The 25985-nt window shown below is 42.3% G+C and overlaps 1 protein-coding gene across 1 annotated transcript in view; it reads right to left on the reverse strand.

Moving 5' to 3' along the window:
• Positions 1-1104: 1104 nt before the first annotated feature.
• The window catches only part of LOC143299864 (uncharacterized), a 38816-nt gene continuing 13935 nt past the window's right edge, over positions 1105-25985 (reverse strand). The window contains exons 5-20 of the mRNA XM_076613357.1: positions 24716-24854; positions 23791-23865; positions 23301-23389; positions 22552-22625; positions 21986-22062; positions 21150-21233; positions 19796-19866; positions 18993-19076; positions 17768-17828; positions 13920-14184; positions 12127-12563; positions 9605-9671; positions 9127-9203; positions 5707-5781; positions 3028-3162; positions 1105-1303 (exon numbers count right to left, since the gene is read on the reverse strand). Of these exons, the coding sequence (XP_076469472.1) occupies positions 1169-1303; positions 3028-3162; positions 5707-5781; positions 9127-9203; positions 9605-9671; positions 12127-12563; positions 13920-14184; positions 17768-17828; positions 18993-19076; positions 19796-19866; positions 21150-21233; positions 21986-22062; positions 22552-22625; positions 23301-23389; positions 23791-23865; positions 24716-24854 (1945 nt within the window). The 3' untranslated portion in view covers positions 1105-1168. The remainder of the gene's footprint in view (positions 1304-3027; positions 3163-5706; positions 5782-9126; positions 9204-9604; positions 9672-12126; positions 12564-13919; positions 14185-17767; positions 17829-18992; positions 19077-19795; positions 19867-21149; positions 21234-21985; positions 22063-22551; positions 22626-23300; positions 23390-23790; positions 23866-24715; positions 24855-25985) is intronic.

Genomic DNA, 25985 nt, shown 5'->3' on the forward strand with positions numbered 1-25985 from the left:
TGTTCTATTCTATTCTATTCTTCTACATGTCTCAAACCTCTGCGGACAGACCATATCAAACGACGCTCTGCGACGAGTTGAAAGACGAATGTGCATACACCGTACCATGCACAGAAAACATCGTTCGGCAATCCAATAACACCGTCACGTGAAGTAATCAGTCTGCACGCGGTGTTGAACATCAGAACTATTTTAATAAAAGTCTTTTTAAAATACATCACAATGACAAAGCCCAGAATACTTAGTACCTGCACAGTCACTTAAGTGTCGTTCGTTACTCAATCGTGAACAATGTGACTGATTCAAGAAAGTAAGTAGGCCTCCTTCGGTCATGGCTGACCATGGATAGAGTATATCCGACCTAATGTCTAATTGGGCTGTCTGCTTTGACCAAGCAGCGTCGCCTGTGACTGTAGAGACCGATGCGAGAGAGACAGTCTCTGTCGCAGCGGTCACATGTGTAAGCTGATGCTGTTCTGTTGGCTGCCGTCCCTTTTCTGCGAGCTCGCTTTTCTGCTGCAGCAGCTGACAGTTTGCCCTCACCAATCCGTAGCTGAATCTTGAGAGTGCTTCTCCATCTGTTGCGGTCATCTGCAAGGCCCTCCCAGGAATCAGTGTTGATCTCAAGTGCCTTCATGTCACGTTTGCAAACGTCTTTGTATCTCAGCTGTGGGCGGCCGATGCTTCTCTGATTCAAGAAAACTGCCCGTACAATAATGTCGTTAGCTGAGGGGTTTACTGGGTGGTGTTTTGGACCAGAACACGTAGAGCAGAATACAAAAAACAAGAGGAAAAAATTGTGAACCCACTTGGGAGAGGAGAAGTTGAGTACTTCGACTCGTAGAGTCTTCAAAGCAACTGAAGATAGCAGCAGTCACAAGTGCAGTTTTCTGGCTGTTGAATAAAATTCTCTTGTCTTGAGAACAGTTCACTGCTGGTTGGAAAAGTAGAGCAGAATATCACAGACGTCAGTCACCAGCATTGCAGAGGTGTTCTCTGGTTAGTGGCCTCATGGCAACCTAACACTGAAAGTTTCCCAACGTGGAATGCCAGCGTGGAACTGCGTCACAGAACCAGGCTGTGTGTATATATATATTTGGGAGATCCGGAATGAGCGGCACATGGCACACAGACTGCGTTGACACGAGACTCCACGTGCCTGGTGACGTCACAACGGCCTGACGGTGACGCGCAAGGGACTCTGCTCGTGCACCTGACGTTTGACGACCTGTTTGTAGACGTCCCAGTTGATGCGGTTCACCAGGTCCTGCTGCAGCTTGCTGTCACTGGGGTAGGGGGACACCTGAAGGCCATGCAAAACTGAGGGGATTACTAGCTGTAAGAAAAAAAAAGGAAAAAAAAGTACACGTTCGAATATTGTTTGCAAAACGGTTATAACTGTATGTAGGCCAACGCTGCTGGTTGAAATGTATTTTCAGTATGCATACGTCATTGTATTTTTCATTGTAAACGCCCAGGGCTTTTGTTTCATTTGATTGGGCGTACTAAATGTCCTTTTACTACCATTTATTATTTTGGCTTTTGATTTTGATTTTGACGCTTTTTAACCGCTATTTATCCCAGTCTAACAAAAAAGAAAAACCTAGACCAAAAACCGCAACAACAACAAAAACACAAAGAAAAGCTCACAAATATAATCATAAATCGTATGTGTACCAAATCTATGTAGTTGTGTGACATGAACTTGGACAGATGTGCTTCTGATGCTGGTTTAGCAAAGACGTTCAACATGTAACATGGAAATGGTCGTGCACGCGAACACTCCGAGTAATTTCTGAAGTATTATCAAATGATGAAATGATACGAAAGGAAGAGCGCTGACGACCAGTCGCTGTGTGTTTTTACGGAAGTCTACAGACCACAGAGCACAAAGGCATGACTGAAACCGCTAACGGTCAGGAACATTGGGTATATCTATCCTCACCGATCAACGGTCAGGAACATTGGGTATATCTATCCTCACCTATCAACGGTCAGGAACATTGGGTATATCTATCCTCACCAATCAACGGTCAGGAACATTGGGTATATCTATCCTCACCAATCAACGGTCAGGAACACTGGGTATATCTATCCTCACCTATCAACGGTCAACAACATTGGGTATATCTATCCTCACCGATCAACGGTCAGGAACATTGGGTATATCTATCCTCACCTATCAACGGTCAGGAACATTGGGTATATCTATCCTCACCGATCAACGGTCAGGAACATTGGGTATATCTATCCTCACCGATCAACTGTCAGGAACATAGGGTATATCTATCCTCACCGATCAACGGTCAGGAACATAGGGTATATCTATCCTCACCGACCAACAGCCAGGAACATTGGGTATATCTATCCTCACCGATCAACGGTCAGGAACATAGGGTATATCTATCCTCACCAATCAACGGTCAGGAACACTGGGTATATCTATCCTCACCGATCAACGATAGTGTCTTCTTCTTCTTCTTCGTTCGTGGGCTGCAACTCCCACGTTCACTCGTATGTACACGAGTGGGCTTTTACGCGAATCACCGTTTTTACCCCGCCATGTAGGCAGCCATACTCCGTACTCGAGGGTGAACATGCTGGGTATGTTCTTGTTTACATAACCCACCGAACGCTGACATGGACTGCAGAATCTTTAACGTGCGTATTTGATCTTCTGCTTAGCGTATGCACACGAAGGGGGCTCAGGCACAAGCAGGTATGCACATATGTTGACCTGGGAGATCGGAAAAATCTCCACCCTTTACCCACCAGGCGCCATTACCGAGATTCGAACCCGGGACCCTCAGATTGAAAATCCAACCCTTTAACCACTCGGTTATTGCGCCCGTCCAACGGTAGTCAAACAAACAAATACACAAACACAAATAAATAGATAAATCAATTAACAAACACCAACATGCATAACTAATAAACAAACACCAACAAGCATACACCAGAACCACCCAGACGAATAAGGTCCAACCATTAATTAAACAGCGCCATGCACGTGCACAATGCACTGACCTCTGTCCTGAGTCTCCTGGACAGCAAGGGAGGGCAGTGGTCCTGGTAGAACCTCTTGTCAATGAACATGCACTCCGCCCCGTTGCTGACCAGGCACAGACTGGGCTGATCGGGGAACACCAAGGAGGCCAGGCCCTGCACAGAATTGAACACACAGTTGTGTGTTAGGCCCCTGCAGAGACGTGAGGAGTGATGGCCTAGAGGTAAAGAATCTGAGCGCGCTGGTTCAAATCACGGCTCAGCCGCTGATATTTTCTCCCCCTCCACTAGACCTTGAGTGGTCGTCTGGACGCTAGTCATTTGGATGAGACGATAAACCGAGGTCCCGTGTGCAGCATGCACTTAGCGCACGTAAAAGAACCCACGGCAACAAAAGGGTTGTTCATGGCAAAATTCTGTAGAAAAATCCACTTCGATAGGAAAAACAAATAGAACTGCACGCAGGAAATTTTTTTTTTTTTAATGGATGGCGCTGTAGTGTAGCGACGCGCTCTCCCTGGGGAGAGCAGCCCGAATTTCACACAGAGAAATCTGTTGTGATAAAAAATATATTAAAAAAAAAGAGAAAAACAAATACAAACATAGTTATGTGTTAGATCCTGCAGAAACATGGAGATATAATCATGCGTAATAATTAAATCAGTTTCGAGAACGAAAACTCGCATCAGCCGAGTGACGCGAGCCGTGATGTGAGCGACCGACGCCCAGACAAGTAAGACACGAACTGATTTGCTACGATAGCTAGCACGCACACTCAAACCATGATTCTGACGTGCCGTTCTCTCGTTGGGTAGATTCATGTGTTGTACAGACATTAAGATATAATCACTTGTAAGACCCTCTCATGTGAGACGTGTGAAAGTCCGTGCATGATAGGTTGTACCTTGTTCTAGTTGTGGTGTGTGTGTGTGTGTGTGTGTGTGTGTGTGTGTGTTTACTGAGCTTAAAAACGTGACAATTGGTTATAATGAATGTGCAATATGTAGGAGGAATAATGTGCAATATGCAGGATGAATGTACAATGGAATATGTCTAATGCTAACGTCCATATTCTAAATATATTTCTGTTAATAATTACGATGTAATAATTAATTGCAATGTTTTTAAAAGCGAATATGTGAAATGCTTTTATTTGAGAACATATGTTTATTACTCTTGTTTAATCAAGTAATCCGCGTGTGTGGGGTGGGTGGGGGGTGGGTGGGTGCGGGTGTGTGCTGATTATCTGGTTGCGGTTTTCCGCAATTTATCTTTATTCTTATTTTATCTGTCTATTATAATCAATGTGCAGTATAGTAGGCTATGTTTATAATTATATTCAAATAATGTTTCTTAATTCTTTCTGTTTTTACATTAAGAATACTAGTTATTACCTGCAGTGTGTGGATGTATGTATGAAACGGTATATGTGGTATTTTTTACATTTGTATCTTCGTAATATTCGTAAAAGCTGTTGTTGACTTTTACAGTTATGGTCCCCATGTTGTTTACTTGTCTATGTTGTGATAATGCACCTGACCAAATTTCTCCAGTTGGAGATAATAAAGTTATTCTTATCTTATCTTATCTTATCTTATATGAAGATATAATTAGAATAGAAAAGAACAGAATAGATTATGTCTTCATTACCAAGTGTACCAGGGTCACAAGGAATATTGGGGGGGATAGTACATAACAAGATACGAACATAAATCGAAAATCATACACAAACACAGATACAGTAGAAATTAGGATACATACAAGTGCATATCCATATAAAAATTTGTGCGCGCACACACACACACACACACACACACACACACACACACACACACGTTTGAACAGAAGCTGCATATTACGTATGGATGGGGCTGATGACTAGGTCTTCAGGTAGATGGTTGTTGATTGCACAATGTTAGATATGAAGATATAAATGTGTTAGTCCCCTGCAGAGACATGAGAAATAATCATGTGTTAGGCCCTGCAGGATACCCGGGTAGATATATGTGAGACGTGAGAAGAACTGATTATATACTGGACACTGGGAAGAAGTGCTAACAAATAATTAATAACGTATCCCAACAGAGAGATGGGAGGATTTATGTTTTAGACCCAATATGGACGAGCGAAGAATTGCGAGTTACACACCCCTTTCTCACCCACGTGCATACGGACACACTTTTCCTTGCAGTGACACTTCCTTGAGCTACTGAAACTGAAACTGAAACCTTGTTTCTTTCTTTGGTTTTCTTCCTTTTTCTCAGTTCGTCCGGTATCACACAGTATGCGAAGAGATGTCAAATGAAAGTACCACAACAACTACCACCGCCATGTAGGCAGCCATACTCCGCTTTCGGGGGTGTGCATGCTGGGTATGTTCTTGTTTCCATAACCCACCGAACGCTGACATGGATTACAGGATCTTTAACGTGCGTATTTGATCTTCTGCTTGCATATACACACGAAGGGGGTTCAGGCACTAGCAGGTCTGCACATAAGTTGACCTGGGAGATCGGAAATATCTCCACCCTTTACCCACCAGGCGCCGTCACCGTGATTCGAACCCGGGACCCTTAGATTGAAAGTCCAACGCTCTATCCACTTGGATATTGCGCCCGTCTACTACAACACATGGACACACAGAGAGGCTGGGTGGAGTAAAGCTTGTTTTCACAAGCACATCAAGACAACGAAACTTACAAAGACATCTCCTTTCGTCAGCGTCTGCACGTAAACAAACTGAGGATTCATGTCCGCTTCTGTCACAGGGTGTGTCTGCAAACACCACAATGGCCATTGTTATCATCACCATCATCATCATGGCCATCTGTAAACACCACAATGGCCATTGTTATCATCATCACCATCATCATCACCATCATCATCATGGCCATCTGTAAACACCACAATGGCCATTGTTATCATCATCATCATCATCACCATCATCATCATGGCCATCTGTAAACACCACAATGGCCATAGTTATCATCATCATCATCATCACCATCATCATCATGGCTATCTGTAAACACCACAATGGCCATAGTTATCATCATCATCATCACCATCATTATCATGGCTATCTGTAAACACCACAATGGCCATTGTTATCATCATCATCATCATCATCATGGCCATCTGTAAACACCACAATGGCCATTGTTATCATCATCATCACCATCATCATCATGGCTATCTGTAAACACCACAATGGCCATTGTTATCATCATCATCATCATCACCATCATGGCTATCTGTAAACACCACAATGGCCATTGTTATCATCATCATCACCATCATCATGGCTATCTATAAACACCACAATGGCCATAGTTATCATCATCATCACCATCATCATCATGGCTATCTGTAAACACCACAATGGCCATTGTTATCATCATCATCATCACCATCATCATCATGGCTATCTATAAACACCACAATGGCCATAGTTATCATAATCATCATCACCATCATCATCATGGCTATCTGTAAACACCACAATGGCCATTGTTATCATCATCATCACCATCATCATCATGGCCATCTATAAACACCACAATGGCCATAGTTATCATCATCATCACCATCATCATCATGGCTATCTGTAAACACCACATTCGCCATAGCCATCATCATCATCATCATCACCATCATCATCATGGCCATCTGTAAACACCACAATGGCCATAGTTATCATCATCATCATCATCACAATCATCATGATGGCCATCTGTAAACACCACAATGGCCATAGTTATCATCATCATCATCACCATCATCATCATGGCTATCTGTAAACACCACAATGGCCATAGTTATCATCATCATCATCATCATCATCACCATCATCATCATGGCTATCTATAAACACCACAATGGCCATTGTTATCATCATCACCATCACCATCATCATCATGGCCATCTGTAAACACCACAATGGCCATTGTTATCATCATCATCATCATCATCATCATCATCATGGCTATCTGTAAACACCACAATGGCCATAGTTATCATCACCATCATCATCATGGCCATCTGCAAACACCACAATGGCCATAGTTATCATCATCATCATCACCATCATCATCATGGCTATCTGTAAACACCACAATGGCCATAGCTATCATCATTATCATCACCATCATCATCATGGCTATCTGTAAACACCACAATGGCCATAGTTATCATCACCATCATCACCATCATCATCATGGCCATCTGTAAACACCACAATGGCCATAGTTATCATCATCATCATCATCACCATCATCATCATGGCCATCTGTAAACACCACAATGGCCATGGTTATCATCATCATCATCACCATCATCATCATGGCTATCTGTAAACACCACAATGGCCATTGTTATCATCATCATCATCATCACCATCATCATCATGGCTATCTATAAACACCACAATGGCCATTGTTATCATCATCACCATCATCATCACCATCATCATGGCTATCTGTAAACACCACAATGGCCATAGTTATCATCACCATCATCACCATCATCATCATGGCTATCTGTAAACACCACAATGGCCATAGTTATCATCACCATCATCATCATGGCCATCTGTAAACACCACAATGGCCATAGTTATCATCATCACCATCATCATCATGGCTATCTGTAAACACCACAATGGCCATAGTTATCATCATTATCATCACCATCATCATGGCCATCTGTAAACACCACAATGGCCATAGCTATCATTATCATCACCATCATTATCATGGCTATCTGTAAACACCACAATGGCCATAGTTATCATCATCACCATCATCATCATGGCCATCTGTAAACACCACATTCGCCATAGCTATCATCATTATCATCACCGTCATCATCATGGCCATCATAATAATAAGATCAAAAACGTCAATGGAAGTAAGAAGAAGTGTAAAATGTTGCACGGTGGTGGCAGTAAAGGTGGTGTAATTACTTTGATGATCTGAATTACTCACGATAAGAACGATATCACTACTACAGCAGCAGCAGCAGCAGCAGTAGTAGAAGCAGCTACAGCAGCAGCAGTAGCAGTAGTAGAAGTAGTAGCAGCAGTAGCAATAGTGTCACAAATAGCGCTGCTGGTGTTGTGTGTTATTGTCGCTGTTGTTGTTGCACCATGCACTCCTTTTTTCCTCTTCTTCTAACTGTGCACATGACAGCCCTGAAATGGCCTCTATGCGGTCAGCTGGACAACGAGCAAACATGATTTGATTCTAAATTATGAAGATTTGTATCACTTTTTTTAAGCCAACTATTTGTTATCATGTTCCAAATACATCAAGACCAGCAGCAACTGTCACTGTGTTCTTGCACTTTTCTTACAGAATGATTGGCTGACCCACATAAACACATGTCGGGGAAACTAACAACAACAAAAAAACACGGGTGTTTGTTTTCAAATCGATTTGGGAATGAAAAACATCCATTAAACATTTACAAAACATACTCTCTCTCTCTCTCTCTCTCTCTCTCTACTGAGCCCTCGTTACTCTCCCCTTGTCCGATGTGCGGTCATTCAAGGGAGGATGAGTTACATTTTTTGTTTAGTTGTAAAGCTTATGACGATATTCGAGAAAAATGTGTTGTATTTAAAACAAATTCAGCAAAGTATGAAGATATTTTTGGAGTGCTTAATTTAAATCAGGAAACTTCACTACAGTCACTTGCAAAATATATTGCAGAAGCGAATAACATGCGACGAAAAAAAACTCAACAATAATAAAATAGTATCAGGTGTTGCTCATTGTGAAAAGTGAAATCTGTGTTGTCACTCTCATATGGAAAATATTTATGTTATACATTTATATATGTTTTTGTTTTTATTTCTCACTACATGCCATTACTTTGAATGGATGGTCGAACTGCACTTTGTTGCACAGATTGATTGATTTCGTTTTGGTTTTGGTTTTCATCAATATTATTACTATTGATGCATGTTGTTATTTGTATTATGAACCCCCATGTCATTAGGGCTGTAAAGCTATTGACATTAAAGTGTTCAGTGTTCAGTGTTCTCTCTCTCTCTCTCTCTCGCACAGACACACACACACACACACACACACAAACTGGTACGGTGGGTAAAATACACACCTTGCTAAGGTAGGCAGCGTCCATGTCATCTAAAATCGTTCTCTTGGCCAGTGCGAACTTGGCTTCCTGTGGTATGTCTGCTGACAGAGTATTTGATAATGGTTTACACTGTGACAAAGAATGTTTTTGTGAGGTGATTTCTTTCATAGTATGACACTGTGCGCGTGTGTGTGTATGTGTGTGTGTGTGTGTGTGTACGTGTACGTGTGCTTGTGTGTGTGTGTGTGTGTGTGTGTGTGTGTATGTGTGTGTGTATGTGTGTGTGTGTGTGTGTGTTCTTCAGTTTAACGTCTATTCACTATAAATGTTTTTTAGACGGTGTGTGTGTGTGTGTACGTGTATGTGGGTGTGTGTATGTGTGTGTGTGGGGGGGGGGGGGGTGCGCGCGCGCGCGGTTGCTCTTTTGCCTGTTTTCTTTTTCAACCCTGTTCAATATCTTGTAGGTTGTATGCTCTAGATCTTTCTTCATGTGGTTGACCTTGTTCCGTGTCTTGTGGGCTCTGTCGCACGTCAAATCGAATTTTGGGTGAGGTCAGCTTGGTTCTCTGAAAATCACACAAACAAAAAATCAGTTAACATCATGGATTTAAAGCACGAGTCGACGTATTTGTGTACCTTTGTTTAACAGTAACCTGGTGTGATTTTCAAAGTAGGTAAATACATTTTTTAAATATTTACTGGACACACACACACACACACACACACACACACACACAAGGAGTCAGTGGACATAGCAGACCAGTCGCGTTCAATTTGTGATGGTATGTGAATCACAAAGTAAAGAAACCTACTATTTCATTTCATTCTTTCTGATTTTTTTTTTTAATCAAGAAGAGCGAAAAAGGAGTGCACAGTGCAACAACTTTAGTGGAGTGATGGCCTAGAGGTAACGCGTCCGCCTTGGAAGCGAGAGAATCTGAGCGCGCTGGTTCGAATCACGGCACAGCCCCCGAAATTTTCTCCCCCTCCACTAGACCTTGAGTGGTGGTCTGGACGCTAGTCATTCGGATGAGACGATAAACCGAGGTCCCGTGTGCAGCATGCATTTAGCGCACGTAAAAGAACCCACGGCATCAAAAGGGTTGTTCCTGGCAAAATTCTGTAGAAAAATCCACTTCGATAGGAAAAACATATAAAACTACACGCAGGAAAAAAATACAAAAAAATGGGTGGCGCTGTAGTGTAGCGACGCGCTCTCCCTAGAGAGAGCAGCCCGAATTTCACACAGAGAAATCTGATGTGATAAAAAAAGAAATATAAATACAAATACAAACACCCCCATCCCAATCATCATCTACACTGACATAACAAGGTAACAACATCCTTCAACCACACACAAAACTGATTTATTAAACAACAAAATTAAAACAACAACAACATGTGTTGAACAAAATTTCATTCGTAGGTTTACATCCACATTCTCTTCGACAATATTACATGCAGACACATAAAACTCGTCCGCGCTCGCGAAATTTTCTTTACTGGAAACTTTTTTTTTAAACATAATAGTTCTTAGATCTGACCTATCCAAAAGGAGTCAGCATATATCAGTATGTCCAATTTAAGTAACATTGATCAACTTGACAAAATCAACCAATCAAATCCAACTTTAACTATTCGTAGTAGTAGGTGGAGGAGGAGGAGGAGCAGGACAGGCACAAAGCCAGCTTTGAAGCTTTTATACAGTCCCTTCTTTGTTTCAGATATTTTTGATAAAACTATTAAAACAAATACAAGTTGATCAACTTGCCAAAATCAACCATTCAAATCCAACTTTAACTATTAAAACAATCAGATGCAAGTTGATCAACTTTCAAAAATCAGCTACTCAAATCCAGTCAGATACAAGTTGATCAGTTTACGAAACCAACCATTCAAATCCAACCTCAACGATGAAACCAATCAGACACCCTTAACTACTGAACCAGTCAGACGACCTTAACTATTGAACCAGTCAGACGCCCTTAACTATTGAACCAATCAGACACCCTTAACTATTGAACCAGTCAGACGACCTTAACTATTGAACCAATCTGACGACCTTAACTATTGAACCAATCAGACGCCCTTAACTATTGAACCAGTCAGACGCCCTTAACTATTGAACCGGTCAGACACCCTTGACTATTAAACCAGTCAGATTACCTTAACGATTAAACCAGTCGTACAAGCTTGACGATAAAACCAGTCAGACGACCTTAACGATAAAACCAGTCAGACGACCTTAACGATAAAACCAGTCAGACGACCTTAACGATCAAACCAGTCAGACGAGCTTAACGATTAAACCAGTCAGACGACCTTAACGATAAAACCAGTCAGACGACCTTAACGATATCAAACCAGTCAGACGACCTTAACGATAAAACCAGTCAGACGACCTTAACGATATCAAACCAGTCAGACGACCTTAACGATAAAACCAGTCAGACGACCTTAACGATATCAAACCAGTCAGACGACCTTAACGATCAAACCAGTCAGACGACCTTAACGATATCAAACCAGTCAGACGACCTTAACGATATCAAACCAGTCAGACGACCTTAACGATAAAACCAGTCAGACGACCTTAACGATATCAAACCAGTCAGACGACCTTAACGATATCAAACCAGTCAGACGACCTTAACGATATCAAACGAGGCAGACGACCTTAACGATAAAACCAGTCAGACGACCTTAACGATCAAACCAGTCAGACGACCTTAACGATCAAACCAGTCAGACACACTTAGCTATTGAACCAGTTAGACGAGCTTAACGATCAAACCAGTCAGACGAGCTTAACGATTAAACCAGTCAGATTACCTTAGCTATTGAACCAGTCGTACGAGTTTAACGATAAAACCAATCAGACGACCTTAACTATTTAACTGGTCAGATGACCTTAGCTATTGAACCAGTCGTAGGAATTTAAAGAATAAGACCAGTCAGACGACCTTAACGATTAAACCAGTCAGACGACCTTAACTATCAAACCAGCCAGACGGGTCTCACCTTGGGCAAATGAGCACCCCTGTTACTCAGGGCGGAGGTGAGGGCGGGGGATGGCGCGGGGTGTTTTGCCGACCAGGATTTGCGTGACCGTGAGGGGTGGCGGTCCTGGAGGTCCCCCTTCACCCAGGTGTGAGGGCGGACGGGGTGGGTTCGCACCCCGGGGTGAGCACTGACGCTCCTTACCCCGTCGTGGCCGGGGTAGATTACCCCTTTCCTCCGTTCTCTTGGACGCTTGTGACTGTGTTGGTGGTCCTGTTGGTGGTCCTGTTGGTGGTGGTGGTGGTGGTGGTGGTGTCCTTGGTGTTCGTTTATATGGGGATGGTGTTGGTTGTGGTGTTGTTCGTCATGATGGTCGTTGTTTCGTGGATGTTGTTGACTTTGTTCGTTTTCACACCTTTCGTCGACATCCTCCGTGGAAACATCCCCAATTACGTCATCTGGTGACGTAACACACAGGTAGACCAGAATGAATAAAAATCTGAATAAACTGAATAAACAATACATAAGGGGGAGACATTAATGGGGGGGGGGAGCATTCAGTTAGTTAAAAAGAAAAAAGAAAAAAAAAGAAGACTGTTTTTAAAACGCTCTGATACGAGGTTATGTCTGCTTTGACCAATCTCTAAGCCACTTTTAAATATATACACAGTATGAATATAGAAATATATCAATTAAACAACGTTATATTCGTTTACATCTTGAAATATGGGGTAGGAAACGAAAACAAAGGAATTTTCATTTTATGAGAGTAGTGGGATAGGCATTATTGTTGTTGTTTCTCTGTTTTAATATCCAGACCTCTGATAGAAAAAAAAATCATGAAAATACATATGAAATAAATACAACATCTGAATACATCATATTTCACATACAGGAAGATGGGGAAAGCAGTTAAGATTTACCTGACAGGCAGACAGAGATATAACACAGGGAGAGGTTAGACATACATACATAGAGACAGACAGGCAGGGAAGGATGTGGATTCAATCAGCTGATCACGAGAACAGGAAGAAACAAACAATTCCTTTTTCTCCTTCTCTTCCCAATGTTCGTTTGATGAGTGTTCACACTGCAAAACTTTCATAACCTTGTGTAATGTGCACATATAAATCGGGTTTGCTGGTCACGAACGGAGTGTACACCCTGCTAACGATTTCTAAAATCTATTTCTGCAACTGCCTGCGCACGTTTTGTGAAACTGGGTCCATCAAGGCACCCATCTGAACAAGTCACCTATTCAAGATTCCTCACCATCATACTGACAATTACAACTATGTTGGACGGGCGCAATAGCCGAGTGGTTAAAGCGTTGGACTGTCAATCTGAGGGTCCCGGGTTCGAATCACGGTGACGGCGCCTGGTGGGTAAAGGGTAGAGATTTTTACGATCTCCCAGGTCAACATATGTGCAGACCTGCTAGTGCCTGAACCCCCTTCGTGTGTATATACAAGCAGAAGATCAAATACGCACGTTAAAGATCCTGTAATCCATGTCAGCGTTCGGTGGGTTATGGAAACAAGAACATACCCAGCATGCACACCCCCGAAAACGGAGTATGGCTGCCTACATGGCGGGGTAAAAACGGTCATACACGTAAAAGCCCACTCGTGTGCATACGAGTGAACGCAGAAGAAGAAGAACAACAACTGTGTTGGTATGGTGGTGTTGGTGCTTTTTTTTGTTTTGTTTTGTTTCTTATTTGTTTTGTTTGTTTGGTTGGTTGTTGTTGTTTTTTTTGGGGGGGGGGTTTATCTCACCAGTCTCAACACATCCCAAACTCCAACTTTCCTCACCATCGAACTCATCCTCTTCCTCCTTCTGATCTTCTACCTCCTCCTCTTCCTCAAACTCCTCCTCCTCCTCCTCCTCTTCGCCATCGTCAGCTTGCAGAGGAGACGGCAGCGACACGCCCCGTGAAGTGAGCCATCGGTTGTACTCCCTGGCGTCCATCACGAAGCTCTCATAGGCACTGGCGCATGACCGGTGACGATACAGTCCGCTGCGTCTCGACACGGTTGGTTTGGAGCGAACCAGTTTCTTCAGCACTTTCAGCGAGCCCTGCCGGTAAGAGATTCCCACTGTCGTTATTAGGGGTGTGAGGGGGAAATTACGGGTGAAATGGGAAAATTAAGGGTGTGACGGGAAATTGTGAGTGACAATTAACATTAAAGGTGTGTGTGGGAAATTATGGGTGAAATGAGAAAATTAAGGATGTGATGGGGAAATTATGGGTGAAATGGGAAAATTAAGGGTGTGAGGGGAAATTGTGAGTGACAATTAAAATCAAGGGTGTTGGGGGGGGGGGGGATTATAGGTGAAATGGGAAAATTAAAGGTGTGAGGGGAAATTGTGAGTGACAATTAAAATCAAGGGAGTGAGGGGGAAATTATGGGTGAAATGGGAAAATAAAGGTGTGAGGGGAAATTGTGAGTGACAATCAAGGGTCGAGGGGAGGGGGACTGGAGATTCTGAAGAGCCGAGGATAAAAAAAGAACTGAGAGAGAGGAGACAAAGAACACTTGCAGGTATCAAGAAGAAGGTGGCGAAAGGATGAAAACGGGTGAAAAGTAAAAGGGAGAATAAACTTAAAAAGCAAAATGGTGAAACTTTGCTGCTCTTGATGAAAATCGTTCTTTCCCCTCAAAACTGATATTAGCCAATTTATAAAGGCTAGTTGAACGTGATCTTACTTCATAAATAGCCCAAATTATATAGAGATTATTTCAAAAATGATCTCACCTCTTCAACAGCCTAAATTATGAAGACTCGTTAAAAACGATTTTACATCTTCAATAGCCCAAATAACAGAGACTAGTTCAAAATAATCTAGCCTCTTCAATTGTCTATATCATAAAGACAAGTTCATAAATGATCTTACCTCTACAACTGCCCAAATTATAGACTGGTTCAAAAATGGTCGCACCTCTTTAAGAGCCTGAATTATAAAGACTTGTCAAAAAATGATCTTACTTTATCAATAGCCCAAATCATAAAGAATATTTCAAAAATGATCTTACCCCTTCAACAGCATACACTATGATAACAAGTTGTGATGTTTCACATCTATGTCATCTTAGCGATAGGTAAGTAGCAGTATTCAGCACATATAGGTATACTTGGAAAAACAAAAGGAAGCGTAACATTCTGAAGCTAGAACAATGAAAAAGCACTGTCAGTTTTGTTCCAGGGAAAGGCAATCCTATCGCACGAGCATGCTGCCACGCGACTTTGGTGCACCTCGCTCGCACAACCACATGAGATTGAACGAGAGAGAGACAGAGACAGTAAGATAGAGAGACACAGAAAGACAGAGAGACAGAGACAGAGAGACAGGGGCAGGGACACAGAGGGAGAGAGAGACAGGGACACAGAAAGACGGAGACAGAGAGACAGGGACACAGAGAGACAGGGACAGGGACACAGACAGGCAGCGAGACAGGGAGAGGGACAAAGGGAGAGAGACAGAGAGAGAGAAAAAAAAAGAGACAGGGACACACAGAGAGAGACAGACAGACAGGGACACGGACACAGAGAGAGAGACAGAGAGAGAGAAAAAAAAAGAGACAGGGACACACAGAGAGAGACAGACAGACAGAGACAGGGACAGGGACACAGAGAGAGAGGGGGGACAGGGACAGGGACAGGGACACAGGGAGACAGAGACAGGGACACAGAGAGACAGGGACAGGGACACAGAGAGACAGAGACAGGGACACAGAGAGACAGACACAGGGACAGGGACACAGAGAGACAGAGACAGGGACACAGAGAGACAGACAGAGGCAGAGAGACAGGGACAGGGACACAGAGAGAGAGTGGGTGGGACAGGGACACAGAGACAGACAGGGACACAGAGAGACAGAGACAAGGACAGGGACACATAGAGAGACAGACAGACAGGGACACAGAGAGACAGACAGAGACAGAGACAGGGACAGGGACACAGGGAGAGAGGGGGTGGGACAGGGACACAGAGAGAGAGACAGACAGGGACACACAGAGAGAGAGACAGACAGGGACATAGAGAGACAGACAGAAAGAGAGACAGGGACAGGGACACAGAGAGAGAGGGGGTGGGACAGGGACACACAGAGAGACAGACAGACAGGGACATAGAGAGACAGACAGAAACAGGGACAGGGATACAAAGAGAGAGGAGGTGTGGGGGCAGGGACACAGAGAGACAGACAGACAGGGAGAGGGACACAGACAGACAGGGACAGGGACACAGAGAGACAGACAGACAGGGACAGGGACACAGAGAGACAGGGACAGGGACACAGAGAGAGAGGGGTGTGGGACAGGGACAGAGAGAGACAGAGACACAGAGAGAGGGACAGGGACAGAGAGAGACAGAGACACAGAGAGAAAGAGAGGGGGGACAGGGACACAGAGAGACAGGGATAGGGACAGACAGAGAGAGAGATATATATATAGAGAGAGAGGGGGGTAGGGACACAGAGAGACAGGGACATAGAGACAGGGACACAGAGAGAGAGAGACAGAGAAAGACAGGGACAGGGACAGAGAGAGAGGGGGGACAGGGACACACAGAGACAGACAGAGACTAAGAGACAAGGGACAGGGACACAGAGAGAGAGAGAGAGAAAGAGAGAGTGTGTGTGTGTGTCTGTGTATGTGTGCGCGCGATTCTAAACGCCTCCATTTTTTGGGGGGTGAATGACTTGTAAACATTATTCAAAGTGTGACACAATGCGGATGGTTTGTGTCATCATGTTGCTGTGTCAGTTCTTAATACATACATTATTATCAGCATCATTATCAATATCACTATTATCATCATTTTGTTGCTGTTGCTTCTGATGTTCTGCTTCTATTTTATCATTATGTCATATTTGCATTTGTATTTCTTTTCTTTTTTTTCTTCTTCTTTTTTTTTTTTTTTTTTTTTTTTTTTTTAATATTTTCCTGCATGCAGTTTTATTTGTTTTTCCTATCGAAGTGGATTTTTTCTACAGAATTTTTCAAGGAACAACCCTTTTGATGCCGTGGGTTCTTTTACGTGCGCTAAGTGCATGTTGCACACGGGACCTCGGTTTAACCGAATGACTAGCGTCCAGACCACCACTCAAGGTCTAGTGGAGGGGAAGAAAACATCGGCGGCTGAGCCGTGATTCGAACCAGCGCGCTGACGGGCGCAATAGCCGAGTGGTTAAAGCGTTGGACTGTCAATCTGAGGGTCCCGGGTTCGAATCACGGTGACGGCGCCTGGTGGGTAAAGGGTGGAGATTTTTACGATCTCCCAGGTCAACATATGTGCAGACCTGCTAGTGCCTGAACCCCCTTCGTGTGTATATGCAAGCAGAGGATCAAATACGCACATTAAAGATCCTGTAATCCATGTCAGCGTTCGGTGGGTTATGGAAACAAGAACATACCCAGCATGCACACCCCCGAAAACGGAGTATGGCTGCCTACAAGGCGGGGTAAAAACGGTCATACACGTAAAAGCCAACTCGTGTGCATACGAGTGAACGCAGAAGAAGAAGAAGAACCAGCGCGCTCAGATTCTCTCGCTTCCTAGGCGGACGCGATACCTCTAGGCCACCACTCCACTGATATATGATGATAGTGATTTTTTTTTTTTTAACGATAATACCTGTATAATAATGGCACATACCGATTTGACGACGACGAGCCAGTTCGTAAAATTGCTGTCTCTCATGATCACGCCGTCTCGCCTGACAACAGACGAATGAATAAAAGAACACACACACACACACACACACACACACACACACACACACACACACACACAAACACACGCTCACACACACACACACACACACACACACACACACACACACACACACACACACACACACATTTCACCAGAACCGACACAATCACCACAGCTGCCACGAACACCGACTAACAAATAATCAACCAACCACAACCATCATCAAGAAGATGAATGCACAACCGTACGATGACAGGAAAGCACCAGTGGCTGCGTCATCTCTAGAAACTATATAATTAACAAATAGTAAAGAGTGGTAACTCTCTTAATTCACAAGGTACACAACTTCAAGTCAGTGCCGCTTACGCTACCGATTCAGTTAGCACACAGGTAAATAAAAAGGTACGTTGGAACAAACCCAGACACTTCCTTAAAAAAGGAAGCGCCGGGCCTGTCCTTATACCGATCATCTGACATGTGCACACAGCAGCAAAGACAAGAAATGTTCAAACACAAATACGTTTTTATTCAAGACTGGCAGGGCCTCTTTAATCCTGAACAAGCCGGAGAACACACAGGCAATACCACTCTTTACTATTTGCTAATCATTTCATCTCCTGGCCTCTTTATTTGTTAATTTCCAGAAAATATATAGATTCAAAACAATCAAAACGGTTCAGAACGTAAATGAATAAATGATACAAAACATACACACTGATTTTATTTTTTATCTATTATATTTTATTTAATTTTGTTTTATTTATTTTTTGTTGTTTTGGGAGGGTTTTTTTGTTTTGTTTTGTTGTTTTGTTTTGTTTTGTTTTTGGTTTTTTTGGGGGGGTCCTGTTTTTTCTTCTTGTTGTTTCATTATCATCCTCTGATTGAAGTTATGCAGAACCTAATTCGTAATACAAATGCGGAACCATCTTAACACCCACAAATTCAGTTGTAAATATGTGTGTATTCATGTGCAGTTATGTTATACTTCTTTGTGTACTATTGTATGTGTTATCCACAATATGCCAAAATTCAAATCAGTTCTCAAAGGTACACTCAGTTTTTTTCGGTAAGACATGAACATTTCATCAGTTATCCAAATTAACCAGCCAACCAACGAGTCATATCGATATTCTCTCAAATGTTGTAGAAAGGTAGGTATACTCACTGTATATACATAAAGCGCACGAACTTCTCTGACTCTTTGTCTGAAAGTTTCTGTATGGGCCAGCCACGCAGAAATGATAAGGAGCTGGAAACACACACACACACACACACACACACACACACACACACACACACACACAGTGCCATGACTAAGTATGGCGCAGAGTAAATGTTGAAGTCTAGATGTAGCAGCTAATCAAGGAACATCTTCGAAACACATACTCTGAACACACACCAAAAGATATCAGAACAGACCCCCACCCCATCCCTCTCTCTCTCTCTCTCTCTCTCTCTCTCTCTCTTACTCACTCACTCACACACACGCGCGCGCGCGCGGTACTATGTATGGCGCTGAGTAATCTATTGAAATCTATTTGTAGCATATAACCAAAGTACATCTTCATAACACATACTCTGAACACACACTAAAAGACAAAAAAAAAGTATCAGAATGGACCTCTCTCTCTCTCTCTCTCTCTCTCTCTCCACCCACCCACCCACCCACACACACACACACACACACACACACACACACTCACACGCATACATGTAGTGATGTACATACATAGACATGTATATCCAAGTATGTGTATGCATGTATGTATGTATGTGTGTATGTATGTATGTATGGAAGGCAGGTAGGTATGTAAGTATGTAGGTAGGTACATAGGCAGCCACATTCCACAACACATAACAGTTGTTTCTCTACCAATCAGTAACATACAACATTTCACGGGTAATTAGGCAAGATACAATTGTCTGATTTAACATAAGCCTACAAGAAGCCATTGTTATCCAGTCTACCCGAGAAAGTCATGGTGATCAGGATCGTTGATGCTCTTCATTCCCCCTGTCAAGAACGTGTTCTCATAGACCTGGAAGACAAGGAGAAAGTAGAAGGTGAACAAACAAAAAGAAAAAGAAAACAAAACACACAAAAAACAGCTGTTCTATGCTTTAACGTGTTGTTGTTTTTCATTCATATTCAATATATAATCCTCCTGACATGAACGTGTTCTCATAGACCTGGAAGACAAGGAGAAAGTAGAAGGTGAACAAACAAAAAGAAAAAGAAAACAAAACACACAAAAAACAGCTGTTCTATGCTTTAACGTGTTGTTGTTTTTCATTCATATTCAATATATAATCCTCCTGACCTGAACGTGTTCTCATAGACCTGGAAGACAAGAAGAAAGTACAAGGTTAACAAACAAAAAAGAAGAAAAAAACAAAAAACACACCAAAAAAACAGCTGTTCTATGCTTTAACCCTTTCACCGCCAGTCAATTTAGAGTACAAAATTGCCTTGTGGTATATATGCAGAAAAGACAGTGGCTAAGAATAGCTGGGGATTCCCCCTGCGATGTATAGAAAATGTGGCATATATCCTACCACCGAACATTAAGAGCAGTAGGTTCATGGATAACAGACCAATGAATGGTCACCTTTCAGTGACATGGGTCCTCTACCACGCCTGTGCATAAATGCTAGCTTGGCGGTGAAAGGATTAACGTGTTGTTGTTTTTCATTCATATTCAATACATAATCCTCCTGACATGAACGTGTTCTCATAGACCTGGAAGACAAGCAGAAAGTAAATGATGAACAACAAAAACAGCTGCTGTTCCTTTTGTTAAAATTTTTTTGTGCATTCATATTTAATATATAATAGATGTTTTTAGTCTTTGTGTAAAACAGTAATTGATTCAAATCGATCAGTTACCGTGCATAACATGGTGGGGTTCTTTTGGGGTTTTTTTTACAAAAAATATTCAGTTCGTACTTATGCCTATATTTACTTGATGAAACTCTCTCTCTCTCTCTCTCTCTCTCTCTCTCTCTCTCTCTCTCTCTATCTATCTATCTATCTATCTGTCTGTCTATCTACCTATCTCTATCTCTCACACACACTCTCTCTTTCCTTCACACACACACACACACACACACACACACATATATATATATATATATATATATATATAAACACACACACACACACGCGCGCGCGCGCGCGCGCGTGCGCGCGCCCGTCGCGCACTCTCTCTCTCTCTCTCACACACACACACACACACACACACACACACACACACACACACACACACACACATGCACACGCAAACGCACACGTACAGTGACGCGCACAATATCTGTCACTCACAGACTTGGAGATGTACAGCAGTTCAGTGTATGTTTTGGTCAAAACGGACGAATTCCGGGCGCCTCCGCTGACTATAGCTATGTCCTGTCCAACACACACACACACACACACACACGCACGCACGCACGGACACACACACACATATATATATATACGTGCACACGCACGTGCACACGCACACACACACACACACACACACACACACACACACACACCTTTCAAATACACACAAACATTTTTAATATGCTGATATGCTGATTTAAAGCTTTTTATACCCAGTTTAACGGGTAGATCGTTTAAAGGTGTTTTCGATGATTTATTGTTATTGGTATTAAAAAAAGAAAATTAAGATTTTTAAAATCTGAAAGTTTGTTTCACATCTGCTTTAATATTAAAAAAAAAACAAAAAAAAAACTTAAACTGCAGCTTACATTAGAATTAGTACACTATACTCACCCCTTTAAATGTGAATCTTTTTCTTCTTTTTGGTTTAAAATCATATTTCATAAACAGACGTTAAACCGAAGCACGCGCGCGCGCGCACGCACACACACACACACACACACACACACACACACACACACACACACACACACACACACACACACACACACACACACACACACACAGAGGGGGAGAGAGAGAGAGATAGGACTACATCATTTACGTTTACACGTGACTATAAGTGTAATTCAGTTTTGTTGTGTTGGCGCGTCTGTACATGTGCTTCCGTACGAAATGTATGTATGCCTATTGGTACGTGTGTATATTCGCGTGTATGAGTGAAAGAATCGTGAAAATATTGAAAATAAAAGAATAAATAAAGGTTGTCTCACCCCAAACGTCTCTCCTCTGGGTAACTCCACAACAATTTTGGCAAAGCCTGTCTCTTCGTTTTTGACCGCCACGATCACTGCACACACACACACACACACACACACACACACAGAGAGAGAGAGAGAGAGAGAGAGAGAGAGAGAGAGAGAGAGAGAGAGAGAGAGAGAGAGAGAGAGATCAAGATTTACATATGTGATTCCTTGTTAAAAAATTACACCCTCAGATCTAAATGTATAAACGTGATATCAGGCAGACCTGAATTGATTTCTTTTGCTTGGAGAATGCCGTTTGAAGATTATATAAATATATATATATATATATAATTATATATATATACTTATTTATTTATTTATTTATTTATATAACGGCATATGTCTGTGTCTGAGTGTAAATTGTTTTACTGAAGCAGATTGAAGGCACCCATAGGGTGTTATGTATCAGTGTATAATGAATAAATAAATAAATAAATAAAAGTCTTTACAGTCTGCAAGGTCAAATGATTATTTGTCACACAAAGACAAGGCTTAGCCAATGGCAACAGAATGGTGTCTACTCTATGACTCACCGTTGCCATAGAGAATGACGTAAAAGCCATCTGCTGGATGGCCCTGCCTCAGAATCCTTCGTTTGGCTTCAAAACTGAAATCAACCGAGAATGATGAGAAAAAAAAAAGTTTGTATTTGTGGGGGAAATTCATAACGTTATTATCATATCACATTATTCATCAATTTATCATGGCTATAAAACACACAGAAAATGTAAAGAATGAAAAAACAAGATAAATAAATAAAAAGGTAAATAAGGAGCGAACGGATTAAGAAAGGTAGGCCTACAGAACCATTCAAGCACACACAGTTCTCTCTCTCTCTCTCTCTCTCTCTCTCTCTCTCTCTCTCTCTCTCTCTCTCACACACACACACACACACACACACACACACACACACATTCAGACTCGGATACACAAAACACATACGGATAAACGCGCGAATGTAAAATACGCATGCATGCGAAAACACGTGCATACACATGTATTCCCTCACTCAAACACACTCTCTCGTACATAAACAGCAAGAAGCACGCGAGCAGGTAGAGCAGGTATACAAACAAAATGACACAAGTATATTTCATTTTCTTTGTTACAATTGATGATCGAGCTGAAACAAAAAATATTAGAGAAGTGTAGGACTACCTAACAAATTAGCATCTGGTATGACGGCAAAAATAACAGGCCCACCGCATAAACATGATAAAAAGTATATAAAAAAAAAAAAAAATTTTAAAGCTAGAAATCTCGCCCTTTTTTTTAAACCTACCACTGGAATTCGCCAAACTGGGCCAAGTTGCGTTGCATTCGCATCGGGAAAATTGCCACTTGGGGAATATTCCTCATTCCGATCATAGCCTGTGACACACAAAGGCATGTTAACGCTCATGTGCTTACTTACTCGCGCGCATACATACACACACAAAACCACGCGCACGCATATATATATATATATATATATATATATATATATATATTGTGTGTGTGTGTGTGTGTGTGTGTGTGTGTGTGTGTGGTGTCTTACAAACTCTATTCTTTCATGACAAATAAAATCATTCTGTTCCACTGTATTCTATTCACAGACAGACAGACAGACAGAGACAGAGAGACAGATGGATAAAAAAAAATTAAGACAGAGAGAGAGAGAGAGAGACAGGCAGAGACACAGAGAGAGAAAGAGAAAGAGACAGAGACAGACAGACAGAGACGAACACAAATTTTTTAAAAAAATTTAAAAACCATGACGTTTCTTCACCCACATATTGTATCTCTTCCGGTGTCCTCTCCGCTGCAGGTTTGGTCAGAATTCTCTTTGCCTCCTGCGGTACTCGCCTCTGCAATACAACACACAACACCAACAGAAAATGATCAGCGGCCGTGCACACGGGACGCCGGGCTTCAAATCCGCCCTGTGGCACGTCTTACTCGTGCGAGGGCCCCAATGACTTATAAACATAATTCTGTACATCAGTCCATGGTGTCAGCTCTATCCCCTCAGTATCATCTCCCCCCCCCCCCCCCCCCCCCCCCCACCCCACCCCGCCCCCTCTTCCTTCCCTCATACAAGGTTTACAGAAAGTCCATCTATTTCTCCAACTGGCTGGTTCGTGTAGAAATATGTGTTCAAAGTTTAAGATAGCGATGATAAAGCGTTTGAGTGACCTGGGTGAATACGTGTGTGTTTCAGAATTATTTTGGCGTGTCGGCCCTCACGTGCGTGTTTATGACTTATGAGTGCGAGAACATGTGTGTGTGTGTGTGTGTGTGTGTGTGTGTGTGTGTGTGTGTGTGTGCTGTGTGCAAATAGGTGTGTGTTTGTCTGTCTGTTTGTGTGTTTGTGTCATTTTCCGCGCACACAAGGACACATGAGCGTGAATGTATGCTAAAGTGTAACAGAATAAAAGTTATCTTTCAGAGAAAAAAAAAAGATGAAGATGAAGATGAATATACAAAATCTGTCTGTCTGTCTGATAACCCCCCCCCCCCCCAACCCACCCCCCTCCCTATCTCCTTCTTTTTCTTTTTATCGAAGGGGGGATTGAGGGGGACATCGACACAATAAAAATCACACGATAAAAATCATGAGTTATCTCTCTTTTACCTGCTCTTGTTTTTTCTTCAAATGCACGCGCAAAAAAAAAATATTTAAAAAAAACAAACAAAAAAACTCTCTTTCCCACTCACCTGCCTGTTGGCCTTGAAACGCGAGGGGTCGAAGAGCATGTCGTCGTCCTTATCCACCGCTTCCCCCAACAGGTCCTCTAGTGGCATGGACGACGTGTCTGTAGCCTGACTGCTGTAGAAGGGACTGGAAGGATCTGTCCTGCTCAACACGATGTGAAGCAACGTTAAGGACACGGGTCTAGATTAAGGACATTTTCCCCATCCCGGCTACTAGCAAACTTATTAAAAACTTCTTCTTCTTCTTCTTCTGCCTTAAATCTGAAGAGTCATTACGATGTCACTCAGGATTGTTCACCAGATTCTTCAAGGTGTGTCAAACTAAAAGCCTGTGTCTCTGCAAATGTTTATCCCTCCGTCCAAATTGCAATGCTGTCAGTCCATCGTTCCTTCCTTATTTATCCCCTTCCGTCTGTCTTCCTCAATAGTTCCTTGGAGGGTTGCTTCAGAAAAAGCCATTGGAGTTTCAGTTTCAGTGGCTCAAGGATGCGTCACTGCGTTCGGACAAATCTATATACGCTACACCACATCTGCCAAGCAGATGCCTGACCAGCAGCGTAATCCAACGCGCTTAGTCAGGCCTTCAGGGGGGAAAAAAAAGTTGAATAAATAATAGATAAGCTTACACAAATAAATAAATAAATAAATAATAATTATAATATAAAAAAGGTAGTAGTAATAATAATAATAATAAAATAACAATAATAATAATAATAATAATAATAATAAATAAATAAATAAATAAATAAGATTACAATGATGATAAATAAGCAAATAAATGTGAAACATGAAGACACACATTTACACATACACCCACACATGCATAATAGATATGCACCAAACATGCAGTTTCACAGATATGAAAGCACAGTTAAGCCATTGGAACTTTATCATAAACGATAGATCTTACCGCTCCTCAACATGAATGGTACCCATCACTTCGTGTCACACAGAGTGCTCCCCATCACCCCCACACCCCCCTTAGGAACCCCCCCTTCCCCTCCACACAGTGACAAGGAGACAAAGAGACAGGGGAGGTGGGGGGGTGGAAGTCTGGCAACAGAATACAGTGGTGAAGGTGCAGAGACCAACAAATCAACCTTTGTTGTTTATAGCCTTGGGCTGGGCTGGCACGAGCGAACCTGAGCAGCGCCGTCTTGGCTTGTCTGTCTTAATGTCCCCAACTCCACGGTACATTCCGTGTACTTATGAACATTCTTAACTCCAAGCAAATTTAGCGCTGCAAAGATAGCCTCGTGCAACCCGGCCCAGA

The sequence above is a fragment of the Babylonia areolata genome, chromosome 25 (genome assembly GCF_041734735.1).
Source record: "Babylonia areolata isolate BAREFJ2019XMU chromosome 25, ASM4173473v1, whole genome shotgun sequence".
Classification (NCBI taxonomy): Eukaryota; Metazoa; Mollusca; class Gastropoda; order Neogastropoda; family Buccinidae; genus Babylonia; species Babylonia areolata.